General features: G+C 54.4%; 6 protein-coding genes across 6 annotated transcripts; 4 read left to right on the top strand and 2 right to left on the bottom strand.

The window, feature by feature from the left end:
* Positions 1-1415: 1415 nt before the first annotated feature.
* DICSQDRAFT_146803 (uncharacterized protein) lies at positions 1416-1663 on the bottom strand (the record flags this gene model as incomplete). Its single annotated transcript, XM_007365252.1, has 2 exons — positions 1416-1474; positions 1525-1663. 2 exons carry the CDS (start codon positions 1661-1663, stop codon positions 1416-1418), a joined length of 198 nt encoding a protein of 65 aa, XP_007365314.1.
* A 3105-nt stretch (positions 1664-4768) lies between these two features.
* Positions 4769-6104, top strand: DICSQDRAFT_169637 (uncharacterized protein; the record flags this gene model as incomplete). The annotated part of the gene is made up of 4 exons (XM_007365253.1): positions 4769-4886; positions 4983-5381; positions 5441-5985; positions 6042-6104. 4 exons carry the CDS (start codon positions 4769-4771, stop codon positions 6102-6104), a joined length of 1125 nt encoding a protein of 374 aa, XP_007365315.1.
* Positions 6105-7567: 1463 nt separating this feature from the next.
* On the top strand, positions 7568-9163 carry DICSQDRAFT_105226 (uncharacterized protein; the record flags this gene model as incomplete). The annotated part of the gene is made up of 6 exons (XM_007365254.1): positions 7568-7657; positions 7710-7871; positions 7932-8007; positions 8068-8193; positions 8245-8426; positions 8510-9163. The coding sequence occupies 6 exons, from the start codon at positions 7568-7570 to the stop codon at positions 8930-8932; spliced, it is 1059 nt and encodes a 352-aa protein (XP_007365316.1). The 3' UTR covers positions 8933-9163.
* Positions 9164-9863: 700 nt separating this feature from the next.
* DICSQDRAFT_59387 (uncharacterized protein) lies at positions 9864-12683 on the top strand (the record flags this gene model as incomplete). The annotated part of the gene is made up of 4 exons (XM_007365255.1): positions 9864-9969; positions 10033-10428; positions 10496-11008; positions 12634-12683. 4 exons carry the CDS (start codon positions 9864-9866, stop codon positions 12681-12683), a joined length of 1065 nt encoding a protein of 354 aa, XP_007365317.1.
* Positions 12684-14418: 1735 nt separating this feature from the next.
* On the top strand, positions 14419-15600 carry DICSQDRAFT_169640 (GroES-like protein; the record flags this gene model as incomplete). Its single annotated transcript, XM_007365256.1, has 4 exons — positions 14419-14681; positions 14751-14841; positions 14988-15102; positions 15161-15600. 4 exons carry the CDS (start codon positions 14419-14421, stop codon positions 15598-15600), a joined length of 909 nt encoding a protein of 302 aa, XP_007365318.1.
* Positions 15601-16599: 999 nt separating this feature from the next.
* On the bottom strand, positions 16600-18569 carry DICSQDRAFT_180387 (uncharacterized protein). Its single transcript, XM_007365257.1, has 4 exons — positions 18464-18569; positions 16915-18413; positions 16834-16863; positions 16600-16771 (listed from the first exon to the last, which is right to left on the bottom strand). The coding sequence occupies exons 2-4, from the start codon at positions 18357-18359 to the stop codon at positions 16684-16686; spliced, it is 1563 nt and encodes a 520-aa protein (XP_007365319.1). The 5' UTR covers positions 18360-18413; positions 18464-18569; the 3' UTR covers positions 16600-16683.
* Between the last annotated feature and the right edge of the window lie 108 nt (positions 18570-18677).

Genomic DNA, 18677 nt, shown 5'->3' on the forward strand with positions numbered 1-18677 from the left:
TTGTTCTCATCGCTATTGTTCTTTTCGTCCATTGTACTACGTGGTCACAACACCACGTGACTCCTTTGTCCCCATTCGCTATTGTTCTCCATTGTTATTGTCCTGTGACTATTGTTCTCCGAGTAGTCAGCGACCGTGTACTTTAGTATATAAGGACAGGTCTTGCACTGGGCACCCCAGTTTGACCTCTTGTACCAATCAAGCGTTCTCACTCCCTAGACCCCTAGTGACCTCGAACCCCCAGACCCCCAGTGAACCAGTGTGCTAAGCTTGTCATCAGTCTGCGTCCTTGTTGTGCATAACCTGCACACGACCCCTTGAGTGCTGACACGCTTCGCCGTAACAGATAGTTTGCATGAGGGCAACAGTCACTGCACGAGATCATATCAAACGGGCCCTTGCCAATGATTACATCACTTGTGATGCTGTGGGTGGCCAGCCTCGAGTTGCTCCTAAGTGCTTGAGAGTCAGACATGCATATGGCTGATGAAGCATGTCGAGAACACATTGAAGCTACTGCACTGACTCAGGCATGATCATGTATATGCGACTGCACCTTTACTATGGTACCTCCTGTTTAGATCAGGGTACAAGATCCCCTGGGGGGCCAATGGGCACTCAAATACAGACATGGAAGTACCGCACGCATATCCATACTTCAAAACATTGTGGATTTACCTGGGTACGCGTGTGGTCAACCAACGGGGCCGTGATGCGCTGTCATGGAGTAGTCCCTGTGACCGTGATATGGCCTGTTTAGGCAGGTCGGGTAGTGTAGACGCCAGAGAGAAAAAAATCCGCGCGTTCACGGACTTATGCAAGGCGCTGTAACTTAGGCACAAATAAATCTCTGATGATCGAGGAAGCACCGCAAGAGTGGTGGATGAGTGCTTTTTTTTACAACTGCATTGTCCCTGACTTGTAGCAGGTGACAGAGTGGCGCCCATTCCAAGACTTGAAGTCTTTAGGGCTTCGAAGACCAAGTATCCGAAGCATCAGAACTCTCGTAAGTGTCTCAATCATTCAATTTTCAGGTCAATTCGCTGACGTGGACTGGCTGCTATGCGCGGAGACGATACGCATCAGATGGTTCGAAGTCAGCCCCAAGCGGCCATGAGCGTAGTCCGTAAGTTGCGGTACGGTATCATTGGCTTCGACGGGCATTCTCCGCCATTGTCTAGACGTCTTGCGCGGTGACGGTAGTCTCTCGCAATGTTGATACAGTGCATGTGACATGAGTAGATATTGGTAAGTGAGAGTAAAGAAGGAAGCCGGCGAATGGGGTATAGGGCTATAATAAGTCTAGTGTACGGCTGCAGATGTTCGACAGTAGGGCTACATGGGTCTGGATGACTATGTCCTGTTATCTTGTCAGCATTGCACGCGAAGAGTGTGCACAGCGGATACCTACTCGTTCAGCTAAGCCATTCCACCTCTAGAGGAGTTGTCACAGGAAGAGTGGCTGACGCTGACGCTATGTCGCCATCAGTTGATTACTGTTGTAGGAGCAATGACGATACGCACTAGTAGTAGTGACTGTGGACGTTGCATTGTCCCCTTGAGCAGGGGCGGTAGTCGCCAACATCGGCGCTGGGGCAGCCATGACAGGCGCAAGAGCGGCAGAGACAAATGAGGCGAGGAGAATTGCAGAGATGCGGGCCATAGTTATGTCGTGGAATGAGTATGATACTGGACGCGGAAGAGCAGTCAGTAGTAGGGAAGAGGAGCTGAGTTGGGGTTCTACCGGACCCCATTCCGTCATTTATATCGCTTTGTGGACGGGGAACAAAGGATTTCCTGCAGTGATAGTAGAATTGTTGGTGAGTGAATCTCGAATGTCTGCACACTAGGTCCGCATAGCTGTACGAGGTCCCGTCGCGATCCCCGTTTCATAGCTGCGCCCTCGCGTTCTCCCGCCATCATCAAGCCGCCGGGAAGTGCACGGAGGAGTTGTCCTACACATATGTAAATGCACAGCTTGTTCCTGGGAGACAAACAGGCGGAACCGCGGAGGTGAGCCCGCCAAACGTCCTGGAGCTGGATGATAATGCGCGTAACGAAGTGGCCTGGACGTGACACGTAGGAGCCACGAGTCTAGTTGCTTTGTGATTGATCTGAACCTTGATTATGTATACCTGTTACATCATGAGTTGAAGAACCGGCATAACCGTCGCCACAGGGATCAAAAACTTTTCAGTGAGGCACCTACCGTCCTTGGGCGCGGGACATGAGACGAGACCTCTGCGCGTCTCGTTACCAGCGTCTGGCACCTGGTGCGTTCCCGCAGGTTTGATACGATTACGTCAATACCTGAGCAGACTGATGCGTCAGGCTGGGCAATGGAGATGAGGGCAGTGCGTACGGGATGTGTGAGAGTGATCTCAGACCCTTGCAAACGTCTGACTTTTCGGCTCCGAGGCAGATCGCATGTGCACTACTCAACGCAGAGTTTACCATCACATGACTGGGAACGTAGTACAAGAACCATTGTGGCTTGCTATGGCATGTGTCACCATACCGTTTCGAAACGATACCCGCTATCAAGGATTGACAATGATCTGTCTCTGTTGAGGTGACATACTTTATCGGAAAGAGATCAGATGAATATCACCCTACATGCCTTCTGCCAACGGACGGACCACCACAACGCCGCATCTGTTCTCGTGCGGACAGCGGTGGACGGCGGCGGTCGTGTGAGCGGACGGATAGATCAGGAATCCGACTTCGCATTGTACCGGGAATGTTTGCCAACAAGCAGAGCGCGGACGTGATCCGACGTACTGGAAAGAATGAGCAGGAGATCAGTTCCATGAAGCGCTCAGCGACACAGGTCAGTCAAGCACTACGAAGGCGTCACCCTGATACGGACCTAGGGCACTACATTCGCTGCAACAAAGGGTGAATGGGGCAGTGCTTCCCACTGCCCCCTCCCTTGTGCCTCCCGCCCTCGTCCCTCAGGCCGTTCGGGGTGATAAGCACTGTAGCGCGGTGTTTATCGAGATCGGAACCCGAACTCTCATTCAGGAAGAAATCGGGGAAGTCGCAACGCTACAGGCTGTACTGGCTTGCTGCTGAGTGGCGTCGGATAGAAGGACCAGCAAGGTTGCATTAGGCGTGTGGCTGCATTCCAGTTGCGGAGCATTGTGCTGACCGTGTCTTCGCTTTCACCGAGGCTGTCACCCGGTATTTTCCTCCGGGTCTGCGTATCCAGCGTTCATGAAGACGGCGTAGGACATGAAAACAGCGCTAGGTGAAGTCCTGACCGCCCAAACGATGCAGTACTCCGAAACAGACGGTGCTACAAGATAGCCCAAAGGTGACATATCGCGCAGAAGAAAGCGGAAACTGAAAACTCACATCAATTGGACCTGTGTCAGAACGGCATTGACCTCGCCAAAACGCTGTTGGTCGACGCTGATCGTCACAACATAGTCGTCGACGCCGCTTGGGTCTGCCCTGAAGTTGATTGATTTCTCTAGGCGAACGTACGCGTCGAGCTTTGACTTCCTATGGCTTCGCGGTGCCTTGAGCCCCTGAGGCAGGTACAGAGAAGCCGGCGGAAGGCCCAAACGAGCCTCTCAATGACGGCCGACACATCTACAAGGGGGCGGTGACAGGCGTCAGAGCGATGATGGCTTCAAGTCAGGTCAAGGCCGACGCATGTACCAGACTGACTGACAATGGCGGTACGCTGCGGAGATCTGTACCTCCAGTGCAAGGCGAGAGAGAGAAACACGAAGTACAGACCTAGTGCTCCGTAGAAGGCCAGCACAAAAATCGCCGCATGATGACGCGTCGAATTTCCGCGGAAGAGGTTCTCCCTCATTTGCGCCATAAATGTCGAACACCTGTATGGAGTTGAAATGTCGTTGTGAGTCCATGTGCATGCGCCGGGTACTGCGGGAACATCTCAGGTGATACTTCAGGCAGAAGAAGCATTTCATCTGTTATGCAAGACGTAGATCGTGAAACGTACGACGCGTAGCAAGCGCGAGACTTTGCACCTTGGACTCGTTCTGTAGTGGTTTTGGGTTGTGGTGGTTGAGAAAACGCCCCGGGAGTTGTTGAAGTCAAGATTGACTATAGGATGAACATTAGACGTTGACTACAGAGCTCTGCCGGCGACACTCCATCACAGTGGGCAAACATGAGCGTGAGAAATTGCACCGGCGATCCCCGCCATTGGAGCCACGGACGCTTGATCGATATGTTCCAGGCGGCCGCGGCCGCCAGCCACTTTTCCATGTCAGTGACGTATCGCGGGACTACGGCTCCTTCGTTACAACGCAACTCAAACAACTATTTCAGCCTTGCCCAACTCATCCTCACCTCCATGAACAGAGGTAATCGTGACCGCAGATTCACCTGGTATCTAATCGAAGCCTGAAGTTACTGCAGCCCTCTAGCGTTCCTTGAGTACGTTTCAAGATCATGTCAGGAAACAGAAGATGACCCTGAAATTCATAGAATCCAGCATTTTGGCTAGATGGTACCTCGAGTAACGTTTTTAGATTGCAGCAAAACGGTCCGCGGAAGGCACAGTCGCTATCTTGGGGAATTAAGCAGGTCGTCTTCCGAAGCCGCACCTCGCAGCTGACTCTCCAGTGGGAACTGCTGACCTTTGGGTTCACCGTGCCTATCCCTTATGAGATGGCGACCAGGTTCCCATGCCCTATCCTTATAAATGATACGCCGTAACTCCAGTAGACGGCCCTCTGCTTCTAGTGTCCCATTCCCCGAACACCAATTGGACGAGAAATACTACACTATGACCAGCACTCAGTCCACGGGAAGTCGACTCGGCGTGCTTCACGATACCGGGATACCTCCGGGCAGTGAAGACTATACGACTCTGGTTGTTCTGCATGGTCACAACTGGCATAGTGGTGAGTCCATTAGATAGTTGCTCCATCTCCCAGATTTGTAGGCTATACAACTAGTGTTGACGGGAATCTGGCGGAAACGTCCATCCACGTATCCAGGCACTTTCTCCAAGGTGATACCGCTCGCGAGCATCAATAACACGCGCCTCATCCTTGTCAATCGACGCGGCTATCCTGGAAGCACGCCATTCACGGACGAGGAACTCGCGACAATTCCGAAGCTGACGCCGGACGCGAATGAAGACACGCTAGAAGACGCCAGGGAGGAGTTGGGGCTATTCATGCGAGACCGGGCGCGCGAAGTGTACGACTTGCTAGAGGATATAGTGCGACAGGACAACATACCGCCGGCTCAACCTGAGAAGAACACGGGGGGCATCATCCTCGCTGGGTGGTCCTTCGGGGCGTTGTGGATGAACGCGCTCATGGCGTACGTGTCGTCCTTCCCCGTCAATGACGTGGAGCTGTCGAAGTACGTGAGACGCGTTGTCATATTCGGTAAGTGTTTCTCTCCGCCGGCCATCTATTCGTGCAGGAGCACCTCACGAGTTGTACAGATACCGGAAACCTTGTCATGGGCTATCCGGGACGAAGTGATATGTACGAACGCGGCTTCGACCCTGCGCTTTCCGAGGCAGAGCGCAAGGCGGCATATAACGTCTGGGAAAGGGCGCGCCGAATTAGCAGCTACTACTCCCACGGAGAGACGCTGGACAGTCTCTCCGATGAGCCCCTGAAACATCCTCCATCGACCGTCAGCACTCTCAGCGCGGAGGAACGCGCGAACCTGACGCACATCCCCGGAGGTGTCGTGGACTCGGCCATCGCGCTCCCTGGTATTCAGTCCGGGCTTTTCGATAGCCTGCGACAACGCGCCATATCCCTTCCAAGTCGCCAAGACAACAAGGAGAATGGAGACGATGCAGAATCGAGCGGGGACGACTGGCGCGACATCGAATTGCGCGTAGTTTGGTGCCAGATGTCACATGCAGAAGTCTCCTACGTGACGCTGCTTCTCATCGCGGAGCTAGAGGACGCAAAGAAGAAGGGAATTCCTGTACGAAACGTAAGAGTCGTTCGAGTAAAGGGCGCTAATCATTTCGTGAGTACTTTACTTAAGACCATACTCTTCGGAGCTCATTTCCGTACCTCATCCAGATACATTGGGACCAACCCGAGATGGCGATGCGCGCACTGCTGGGAGATGAAGATGTCATCTGAGGTCGGTTCTATCCGTCGAGTTACTTGTGAACAATACTGCTGCAACGTACAGAGGAGAAGGATGTAAGACCTACTGCTGGAGATATACATGAAGTGCCTTGTGACCCGGAGGGTATTCACTTCCAGTTTGGTTAGGACGAAGCCTGTCGTGTTCTTTCAGTTGCGAGGAGAGCTGGTCGCGGTGTAGGGCTGCTGCAAAATTGAGCCAATAAGATTGGCTATTCATGGAAACCTCCCCAAGGTGCCAGTGGATCATCTACGAATTATGCATACAAATGGCTTCCATTCCGCAACCTTACCAATCGCGGTCACACACAACGTCGCGTGTGAATGCTCGGTCTGTGGAGGACGAATAGTACTAGTATACTACACGCTCATGTTGTATGTCGTTGGTGCTCGAGCCTTCCTACAGTCCCCGAGGACGACGCGGAGCTCACTGGCACAGTATTAGATAAGAGCGCGGGCCGGCACTCCGTAGGCCGCGCCCAGCGAGCTCTTCTCACAGCGCTGATCCGCCCGAGACCGACACGTATGAATCGGTTCCCTCGTACTTGTACGTTTGTTCGTCTCAATCTCCCACGTCGTCCCTAATTTTTATCACCAAGTCCCATAGGAAGTATATTGGTGCCTCAACGTAGGAGACATCGAGTCCGCATCAGAGGGTCGTTGCTTCTCAAGCGCATTCTCATCAGGCTTCGTGAATCACTTTCAGAATATCGAGGAGCTATCGGCGATGTGTCACCCTTCCTTCCTCTTGGCTAATTAATGGAACCCCGGCTCATTCATGGGACGGTCCGTTCGACATGTCATTACAATCAGCGCAGGGTATCGCGCGACCTTTGACATCAGCAATATGCTTGCTTGCGTTTCAAGTTCCACTGTTCACCGACACGTCCTCGGTGAGCACTTGAGCCCATCAGAATGTCGAGTGTGGCTGACCGCGCTGCTTTAAGGATAGGAGATGTTACGTCACGGCATATTCACAGAGCTCTAGACGGCGGAGGAGTCCGGACGAGATAATTCATGGCTTCGATGGCAACCGTGGCGTCTTCTAGAGCGCTTCTACGGGCTTGTCCCCGACCCCGCCTAATATTCCAGAGGAAGAAGCCGCCTCGAACATGAAATGCCGCGATCGGCGCAGAAGGTGCGGCAGAGAGTTCGGTATTTCCTCAGCAGGGCGGGGCCGCTGGCTCGGAGTGGAGCGCGGAGGAGGTCTTTAATGGACGGGGCGACCGATCCCCACTTTATCTCTTTTCTAACTGCCCCCTCTGGTGGCGCCTCTATGCCCTTGGACTCCTCCCCAGTTCACATCGTCAATATGGAGCTGCTGAGGGATGCCAATCTCTTCTCCGCCTTCGTCCAGGCGATGTTCTATGGTGAGTTTACCAGCGAGGATGAGAACTACACGTCGTAAATTCAATATATCGCCTCCAGGTTTCTCCGTCTTGATGTTCATTCTGACCATGTGGATCCTCCTTGGAAACCGTCGTAAACGCCGGCCCAATATCATGATGGTCGGGGCGTCGTGCGCCCTTATGCTTCTTTCTACAGCGGTGGGTTTCCGTGCAGCTTTGCCTACCTTTGTAAGATTGACCTGAGTTCTAGGAGATGGCGTTGAACGTGATTCGCGTCTACCAGGGCTTCGTCGCCATGGGACCTTCCCTTCCTGGCGGGCCAGAGCAATATTTTGAGAATATCTCCCTCCCTACGTTCGTTGCCAAGAGCTGTTTGATCAGCGCTCAAAGTCTCATACTCGACATCGTCGTCGTGAGTGATATCTCCCACGTCTGCGCTGAACTCTTCAGTAAGCTCATCTTGAACTCACAGATATTCAGGGCGTACGTGGTGTGGCAGAGCTTACCCGTCGTAATTCTACCGATACTCTCATGGATCGGTCTCCTCGGTGGGTGTGGTCTCGTTGTCGCTTCGTTGGAAGTTACGCATTAACGAGGTTATTCTCTAGTGGTATCTATAGGCACCAACGTTTCACTAGCTGGAATGCATCCTTCGGGAGGCCTATCATTACAGGATAATCCATGGATCACGTCGATGTTCACCCTATACCTAGCCACAAACCTATCTGCCACCGGTAATCTCCTTTCATGATCGACTTCTGCTTGTATACTGATATTCTAGCTAGCACTACTCGCCTACAAGATTTGGACGGTCACGCGAGGGACATCTCAGTACCGGTCCAGCGAAGGCCTCGCTCCCGTCCTCCGCGTCGCTCTCGAGAGCGGTGCCATTTACACTATCACGATGTCCGCTGGATTGATACTATTCCTGCTGCAATCCCAGCTTGTGTACGCACTTATCGACATCGTGCGTATCTTCGCATGTTCTCCGTCCCTTACCTGCTGATATCAACCTGGCTGAATCGAACTCGTTGCACCAATTTACAATAGTCTTCGCCCATCATTTCAATCGTTATGAACATGATCATCGTCCGGGTCGGGCTCGCAGCGGAACGGAAGAAGCATTTGCGCGCTGTACCTCGGCAGTCGAGCAGCGGCTTCAGCTTCGTCGCTGTGACCATACCGAAGCCGCATCCAGGTTACCTCCGCGAACGTCCGGATTCGGAGATGGCCCTTGGCGTGCCATCGGATCGGGTGGACGACGACGTGGAAATGGGAAACGTCGTGATGAAGATGGAGCGACTGTTGCAGGATGGTGGACCGTCGACACCGTATTCGGAGAGTGAGACGACCGATGACGCGAAGTCTGTGGTGGATGTCGACGATCCGGAGGACGTGAAGAGCGTAGATCTTGCGTTGACCAGCGCGCGCTCGAGCGCCTTCCACGTCATCACGGAACGCGACCTAGATTGACCTATTGAACCAAACAATTCAGCGACGAGTATCGAGTGCCCGTTGTTTTTCTTTCCCAGGAAGGCCTAGTGGACTTCATGTCATGGACTTGTACAATGCGTCATGGTGTGTAGTATGTTGTATCTCCTACGTCTTTTGTTCTACCACGGGTTCCATGTGTACTACGATGAAGTATGAAAGTAGGGCAGGACATCGTATAAGCAACCTGTCGCGAATGGAATTTTGTACCAGCAGTTGTACGTGCAGTCTAAACTAACTATGAAGACATACCATACCAGTGTACTTGGCCAGAGCCCAGGTCTGCCCCCGCATGCATGGCTACAATCACACCTCCCAAGGTACCGACATACTCGGAACCCCTGGTGAAGTAGGCGTGCCAAATTCATGTCAGCTCCTCATTTCGCTGTGCGCTCAGTGAGGATACCGTTACTGGGGAGATACTATGTACCAGTATGTCCTTCTGACTAACTCAAACACCACCACAAACCAGTAATGAGTCACTCTAGTATATATCTTTATGCAAAGGTTGAGCAAAATCGAGGCGACCGGAGATACGAAGAGCGGTTTTCCGGGAGCGGCCCTTCCTACTAGCAGCCGTTTATAGACGCCCCTCAAGCGCCTGGCGTGAGGAGAAGTCGGAGCTTGAGCACGCCTACATAGTCCCGAACGTCCGTCTCAGCAAGCAACTGATAAGCAATATCTGGTGATGCTGCGCTGCGAGTGATAAATCCTGGGGCGAATGCAGACAGGCTTCAAGTTGCAATTAAACAAAGTTTAGAATACCGAAGAATCGGGATTTAGCTCCACATCGGTGATTGAGGACTTGTCATCAAAGGGTCACCGCAGTATAAATTGCAGACGTTAGACGAAGAAACAACACACTTGTGCTACAAACGGCACTTAACTTCCACATCAACATCGACCTCCCGCCATGAGCGATACTCTCCCCCTCGGCATCATTGCCGATTCTGGTGCTCCCGAAGGGAGTACAGACTACACTACGGTAGTACTATTTCATGGATTCGCTTGGACGAGCGGTGAGTGAAATGTTGTGGTTCACGGATGCATATGTCATCGGCTGAACGCTTTGGAACTTGCAGATGGTTTCCGTAAGATGCTCCCATTCGCGAAGGCGAAAAATGCTCGCATATTCCTTGTCAACAGGCGCGACTATCCGGGCACGACGCCCTACTCCATCGAAGAGCGTGCCGAGGTCTTCGCGGCTGCAGTACAGGGTAAGACCGACGCGGAGGAGGCGCGAAAGATACTACTCCCATGGATGAAGGAACGCGGGCGGGAGGTCCATGATCTCCTCGTCCATATCGTCTCCCAGCACAAAATCCCTGTCGCCCGCCCGGAGAATAATGCGGGGGGGATTGTCGTAGCAGGATGGTCGTTCGGCACCACTCTCATGTCTGCGCTCCTGGCCAACGTCGATTCCTTCCCTCAGGGCGATGTCGATTTGAGGAAATATCTCCGCAGAGTCGTCTTCCTTGGTGCGTTCGCGATGTCGTGTCCTTCATCTTGACAGGCTGGCTGACCCTCTTCCGGACACGAATACAGATCCCCCTGATATTGCGCTCGGCATACCACCGCTCCCAGAAGTCGCGTCCGCGAACAACGAGACCCCTATAGCGCTAGAGCGTCTCGTCCGCGAGCTCTCTATCTTCTACAGCGCGTACTTCAAGCATGGGGACGTCGACAAACCCGAGACGTACGAGCGCAGCACGCCGCTTGCCGACCCGAAACCAACATGGTATAGCTTCACCCCAGACGAGCTCGAGGCGATCTTCCACCCTGTGCCAGGGGACTCACGGGGCGGCTCGGATGCCACGCTCATGGCTGCAGCTATCCCTTGTGGGGTATTCGGGGTGCTTCGTGAGCAGGCTCTGCGCAAGGGCGAGGGTAGCGGGTGGGAGGCCGTTGAGCTTCGGCAAGTTTGGGCTGATTATTCGATCGCGCCTATGGTTTGGTGTGCACGCGAGTTGCGGGCGGAGGTCGACAAGCAGACAAAGGCTGGTGCGAAGCTTAGGAACGTAAGCTTTGTCCGAGTGGAGGGAGCGAACCATGTCGTGAGTACTGGCGGAGCAATTCCTGCATTTCGATGTGAGTGGAGTACGATGGCTGATTGATCGACAGCTGGTGTGGGACTTCCCTACCCAAACGCTGGAAGCGCTATTGCAGGCATAGGGGGAAGTCGCGTGATGATAGACCATAGACGGATAGGCACGGGTGTTACGGACGATGCTAAGTTATGGAAATGCCAAACATAGTACTGCAGCAGTGCTCGAGTCCCCCAGGCCGAGCCACGTTTGGACGCAGCTGACTGCGAAATCTGGCGTTGTCTGACCGATCGAGAGATTGCGCAAAGATCCGGCTGGACTCCATCATCCTTGGGATAGGGTTCAGTTCCTCTTGGACCTCAAGTACGACAACGCTACCGTCGCCCGGCGCATATCAAACTAGCTTCCGCCGGACAAGTCGCAGTAAATCGATGACATTCATATGAAACATCACCGGCAGACATCACCGGTTCCGCCTGCACATTGTGACGGACTCTGGGGTGCCAGAGCAGAGTGCGGACTACACAACAGTCGTCCTCTTCCACGGGTATGCGTGGACTAGCGGTGAGCGTGTGCAGCCTCAAGGGATTCAGACTACTGATCCCTACTCAGACCCTTTCCAAAGGATGGTCCCGTTCGCGAAAGCACATAACGCTCGCATCATACTCGCCAACAGGCGCGACTACGCTGGCACGACGCCTTACTCCGTCGAAGAGCGTGCCGAGGGCCTCGCTGCCGCGATCGAAGGCAACACTGACCCTGAGGGGGCGCGGACGAAGCTGCTAGCTTGGATGAAGGAGCGCGGGCGTGAGGTCTATGACTTGCTCATTCACATCATCATTCAGCACAAGATACCGCTTGCTCGCCCCGGGGCAAATACAGGCGGTATCATAGTGGGAGGACTGTCCTTTGGCACGACTCTCATGACCGCGCTCATCGCTGACGTCACATCGTTCCCGGCCAACGACGTCGACCTGCGGAAGTACCTGCGCAGGGTCGTCTTGCTCGGTTCGTCCGCTACTTGCACGCCCGCAGGAATATAAATTGAGACTCACCTGCGCACACGACAGACCCGCCCGACATCGGGATGGGTTTCGCGCCCCTCCCTGAAGTCATGGCACTGATCAATGAGAACTCCATCCGGCCCGAACGCTTCGCCCTCCAGGGCTCGATCCTATACAGCGCGTACTGGAAGCACGGCGACGTCGACAAGCCAGAGACCTACGAGCTGCGCACCCCGCTCGCGGATCCGCCCATGTCGTATCACAACTTCACCCCTGAAGAGCGCGAGAGGATGTTCGATCCTGTGCCAGGGGACCCGCGCGGGGGCTCGGACTTCATGCTCATGACTGCGGCGGCCCCGCTCTGGGTGTTCTTGGCGAATCGCGAGCAGTCCCTGCGAGCATCTTCTGGGGACGCTGCTTGGGACAGGATTGAGTTGCGGCATGTTTGGGCTGACCATTCGATAGTGTCTATGGTGTGGTGTGCTCGTGAGATGCGGGCGGAGGTCGAGAGGCAGAGGAAAGCTGGCGCACCGCTGAGGAACGTGAGCTTTGTCCGAGTTGAGGGCGCGAACCATTTCGTGAGTGCCTAAGTTGGGTTTTCTAGGGGCCAATAAGCTCATTGAATGACTGTTAGTGTGGGACCTGCCTGAACGATTATTGGAGGCGCTTCTCTGCACGCAGTAGAGAGAAATGGGAAATGTCAAAAAACACCGGGACGAACGAATACAGTGTCTCAGTATTCGGATGCGTGGGCGAAGCGTTTGTGGACGACGTCTCGGGCAGCGGCATAGCACTTCAGACTGCAGCAGAGAACACACACCATGTAGCATAAAGATTCAGGCTCTTGGCATAGTATGTGATTGTGAGCATAAGCAAAGGGCCAGAGGGCCACGAAGAGAGGGTAAGACAGGCGATGACCGACGCCCTGGGGAACTTCTCGCCAGCGCCTCATTCCAGGCGCTTGTCTTTCCTAACTAAGGTTTTCAGCGTCTTTCCGTGTTTGACTTACGATTACGAGCCGCGTCTCAACAGCTCAAGTACCCCAAGGTGATCCTCATGCCCGGAGTAACGCTCGAGTGTTAGTGGTTGGAGAGTGCTCAGCTGGAGCGTGCCTTGGTCCGTCTACTCTGCCCTCGTATACTGTGCTACCGGCCACTGACTCGCTCTCAAGAAAGATCCACAAAGGATGCTAACGCGACTCTCCGTGCGTTCCGAGTTCGGGCTTGTCGTCATCTCTTCATGAGGCTCATCAACATTTTGCTGTAGAGTCGATTTTGCTTGGACGCGGAATCAGGAGCTGGCGCCATACCCGGCTTGGATGTGTCGGGCGTGTTCTGCTGGACTCTTAAAACGCGGAGACAGACTCTGACATGGACACCAACGACATCACCGCAGACGCGCATCGACCCCCAATCTTCTCTGGCTCATACACAGCTCATCACACAACTCGCCCCGAGCAGAGCCCGAGCAAATCCCCGAACCCGTCGCGAACCATCCGAAGCTACGCTCAGCGGAGCGGTATTTGCACGACCTCGACCTCAAGGCGTCCGCACAGGGGATCAAAAACGGAAAATCAACGCTGGAGAGTTTCTTCACCACGCTGTATTGGCTCCGCACGCTCCTCCCTCCAACTTTTGCACTTGAAGTCGGCAAGACTCCAAACGTGGACGCGGTCGAGGCCATTCCGCTGAGAGGGGCGCACGCGGCCTTTACATCCCGCTTTATCTGATGACTCGGAAAACATCCGATGTGTCCAACTGATGCAATGGATCGTCTTTGGTCACACGTTGTACAGAGTGCAAGTTCACGAACCTCCGCTGTGCCCACCTCCCCCAACATTTGTTAGCATACCCCTGTCAACTCGTCGCACCTACGATGCTGATATCTGCCTTATTTTTTTCAGCAGCCTCTGCACACGCTATCGTTACACTATATGTCTGCTTCGTGTACACCGAAATCGAGATTCCGGTTCCCTCGGGGCCGAGATTCTCGGACCACTCAACAACAGGCTCCAGCACTCCCCTTCCCCCCCTGTCCCTTGTACCAATTCTGATTCAATCCGATGTTCGCGAATCAAGACATTGCTACGATTACTAAAACATGCATCTCAAAGTCCGTCCGGCGCGCACTGCGGGCGAATGCGCCCATGCAAGTGCTAGAGCTGTCGGTTGCCCGCCGCTTGCTTCATCCACCTTGGCAGGCCGCGGTGGCCCAAGTCAGCACCATTATCTCGTGAGTATTAGTCAGTACTCTGATCTCCGAGAACGCGGGATGATGTGCTGGGACCCAGGCTGTCAGGGCTTGCACCCCGCCATATAAAGAGGGCCAGGTTACTCGCATAGGTTCCCCCATCACTCTGCCCTACATCGCACCTTCCTCACAGCTGTCCTACATCTCTCTCAAATAGATCGATTCAGCAATGTCTGTCCCCTCTCACCAGAAGGCTCTGTTCCTTGAGGTGAAGCAAGGCCAGTGGGCTGTCAGGACGACGGAGGTTCGCAAACCTGGTTCGGGCGACATCGTCGTGAAAGTCGAAGCCGCCGCCCTCGGCGGTGTTGAGTGGAAGATTCAAGCGTGGGGCATCCTCATCAAGGATTATCCCGCCATTCTCGGCATGGATGGTGCCGGCACGGTCGTCGAGCTCGGAGAAGGCGTCACGACGTTCGCAGTCGGTGATCGAGTGTGCGTCGCCGTCCCGCCAATAGCGCATGCACTGCTAATGCGAACGCGGATTCTCGCGATTCTCGCCAGTATGTTCCAAGGAAACTGGGACATTTTGACAGGCACGATATACGGTACCTTCCTACAGTACTTCACGGCCCCTGCTCAATTCGTCGCAAAGGTGAGTGGCCGCTTGTTCGGAGTAAAACTTGTAAGGAATCTCGCTGAGATAGGTGTATCTCCCGGATACCCGATAGCATCTCGTTCGAAGCTGCTTCCACAATGCCTACCGGCGTCGCCACCGCGACCCTGTCTGTCTACAACCAGGCCGACTACGCGCTTTCCGCCAAGTATTTCGCCCCTTGGCTACCTGGAGGCCGGGGCAAGTACGCAGGGAAGCCGATCGTCATCCTCGGCGGGCCGACTTCTCACGGCCAATACGGTTCGCACTCTGCTCTTGAATGTACCCATAGAGGCTGACCGGCCACGAACCATCCCAGCCACACAATTTGCCCACCTCTCCGGGTTCTCCCCCATCATCACCACCGCCTCCCTGCACAACGCCGACCTCCTGAAGTCCTTCGGTGCCACCCACGTCCTTGACCGCAAGCTCCCCGCTGAAGAGATCAGAGCGCGCGTGAGCGAGATCGCCGGCGGGCCCGTTGGGCTTGTGTATGACACCGTCTCTGTGTCCGCCACGTTCCCTCTTGCGGTTGCGCTGGCCGCGCCCGGGAGCACCGTGCTCACCGTCCAGTGGGCGCCGGAGGAGCTCGTCGCACAGGCCATGAAGGACGGCAAAGCAGTGCACATGGTGCTTGGTTTCTACAACGCCCCCGTCAACCGCGAGATTGGCGCGACGCTGTTGGCGAGTCTGCCGGAGCTGCTGGAGAGCGGCGACATCAAGGTAGGCGAGCGGCTCGAATTTGGCGTGTGCAAGTGAGTCATGCTTGAGCTGAATGGGGGAATTGCATAGCCGAACCATTGGGAGGTGCTCGCGGGGGGGGGGGGGGGTTGGGTGGCATCGTGGGTGGGCTGGAGCGCATGAAGAACGACCAAGTCAGCGGGGTGAAGCTCGTCGTGCGTCCGCACGAGACTGTGTGAGTACGAAATGGCGCCGTTCATCTGGATGGCGGAGGTCGAGTAGGACGGTGGGTGACTCGTAGTACTACCAGGACTGTGTTGCGGTTCAAAGTAGCAATTGCGCAAATCAAACCACAGGCAGTGAGAGTACCACTATCCTCCGCTTCTCGCACAGCAGTCGTTTGTTCGCCGATATTGTGAGATGAACCTCATCTACAGAAAGATTGGCACAGGATTAGTGAGCCTACGCTCAAGCCGTCTCGTAACCTAGTGGGATGCCCTTGATCTTGAGGACAGCATCCTGGGTGGGCAGGCGTAAGCGGAAAGCAGAGGAGGTGTAGAGGCATAGCCTAAGCCTAAGCAGGACTCGCGGCCTCGCGGAGTACGGTGTCGATGGGGAAGAGGATTAAGAACGGACCCAAGATTCGTTGTTTATGCAGAGTCCCTACCTGAAGCTGACAATGGGATTCAGGCGGTGAGAGGCGGTGGATGTTGCATATGAATGGTCCCTGCTGGTGTGTCCTACATGTTGATTCCCTAACTCATGGATGACTAAGAGACCCTTTTCTGAAGTGGTCATTGTAAACTCTTGCGCATTCTCGTAGGATGTCGGAGTGACTGTTCCAAGGAAATATGTTCGGCTGATCAAGGAACATGCTGGACGAAGGAGCTAAGTTCATGGTAGTCGTAGAGCGGTGGGAGCCAGGTACTTATAGGGCCGAGGCTATGTCCATGCATTCCAAGGCTATCCCGGGGTAGAGCGATCTACAACGAGTATGCCAAAGGCATGACAATTGCATTTTCTCAACAAGACTTGAAGAGGAATTGACCTGTAGCTAGCGTAGAATCGTGAGCCTATCTGAATTGGAGAACAGGCTATCTACGGGCAGCAGTTTGCTTCCTGTCCGACAATCAGACATTGTACTCCTGCTTCGGCTGTGTCCTAGGAACTTCGCGACAGCAACCGAGTCAAGAAATTGAACATCCCCCTCCCCCTGCTCCGAGTCGTTGGTGCTCTCTGATCAACCACCCTGCGAAACAGGACTGTCAATTACAACAGCTCCTCAGTGCACGCTAGGCCGAGGTGTCTTACCGAAATGCATCCTCCAAGGACAATGGGTACCTGCCCAGAAGGTCAAGACGTAGAACTAGATGAAGACATGTGATTACTCACATCACACGTACGTCCACATATTCCTGCATGCGCTCCTTGAAGTCCTCTCCAACAAGATTGGTGCGAAAACAATCCAAGAAGCAGACCTGCTCGAGCCGTCGGCCTACGGATTCCCGACGCTGCAATGCACGGAGAAAGGCCTCTTCCGTAATTCGATCAAGCACCAGGTTCGCGAAGAAAAGCCCACGCAGGAGCGGGCACTGTGCTGTTCCCGTAGCTGTCGACACGGTAGATATAGCTTCGAACATAGCTGTTGGGAATGTTGCGGACCCCTGCGTGTCTACAAAACCCCCGAGTACGCATAGCACCTGCAACGTCGGCATCCGCGACAGGGAGTCGCTCCACATGTCCACAGTGATCTCGTGCAGCCTATCGTAGGCGAAGGTGAACTCGGTGATGGCTACGGTTGACAGCATGCGCATGAAGTCTTCCCATACCGGCGTGATAGTCGAAGTACCTAAAATGGGGAAATGGGTGATGCTGACGCGCGGTTGACCATCTGAGCCGCTCATTTTGAACTCCCACTTGTGGCAGCGGAAGTCCAGGGAGATGCCCGTGCAAGCAGAGATGACAGAGCGAAAGACGGTCTGCTTGGGAAGTACAATAGACATCATGCTCTCCACACCCGGAGGAAAGGGCCGACCAGCCGAACGGTCGAAAACGTCTATGATACATGTTGGCGGAACACGAATCCGGTCGCAGACGTGGACGATGTCTGCTAGCTTTCCCTGGATCAAGAGGAACCGGAGTGACGGCATGTCCACCGAAGGGATGAGACTATGGAGTCGATCTGTGATCAGAGTGGTATCGGGACGAAGAACGACTGCAAGTGTTTCGAGGTGAGGACAGTCTAACAAGATAGAGAGTAGATCAACAGCGTTGGGATGCGGGAAGACATCCTTGATACTCAGGGACCGCAAGGAGCGGCACTCCGAGAGGTTGGGACTAGTGGGAAGGAGGAGGTTCGTGAGTTCCAGTACGCGAAGCTTTTGCAGCTGTGAGGTAGGGAGCTGTAGGAGCATCTCGCTCGAGGGATGCTCCGAGCTGTCGTCGTCCAACCGCAAAACCTCTAGGCTGGTCATGGAAGCAATAAACAAGGCTAGGCTTGAGACGTCGCTGAGGCCACCATCGCCGTAATAGAAGGTGAATACGAACCGGCGGATGGCAGAGACAGAGGGTAGAAGAAGGTCGCGTATGGTGTCCCAGGACTCGACGCCAGATGGCCTTAGGACGACCGAAACATCAAGCAGCGCTCCTGCAGCTCGTTCGAGGGACGCTGCTACCCACGCGAGTTTGCACCAATTCCGGTCTCCCACATCGATCCATACCGTCGTCAATAATGCGGGCGAGGTGTGTGCGATCCATCTCCAATATCGGCAGACCCAAGAGACATACGTCCAAGGGTAACTGTCCCATGCACGAGAACCGTCCTGCCGATGTTTCATCTGAACGATCTCGAAGATATATACCAGCACCTCCGCAGGAAGGTCGTTGACCGTCTGTTCGATGTTATTCATTGAGGGTCACAATCCCCGTAGACGAGACTTACTACTGGGTTTGAATTTGAGGGCTGTGGGTTATCTTCAGAGCATTGACAGTGATCTGTATCAGCACGGATGTGACTTTTCCGGTCACTGACGAATGCCTGTGTTGCGAGCTTCATCCTGATGAGTGCTGTTGGCTCCGGAACGTCGACTCGAATCAAGGTGGTGGCAGCTGCGGTGACCGCGAGCGCCTTTGAGCCTTAGGGCAGGGCACTTGTG

Source organism: Dichomitus squalens (assembly GCF_000275845.1).
Source record: "Dichomitus squalens LYAD-421 SS1 unplaced genomic scaffold DICSQscaffold_11, whole genome shotgun sequence".
NCBI classification, from domain to species: Eukaryota; Fungi; Basidiomycota; class Agaricomycetes; order Polyporales; family Polyporaceae; genus Dichomitus; species Dichomitus squalens.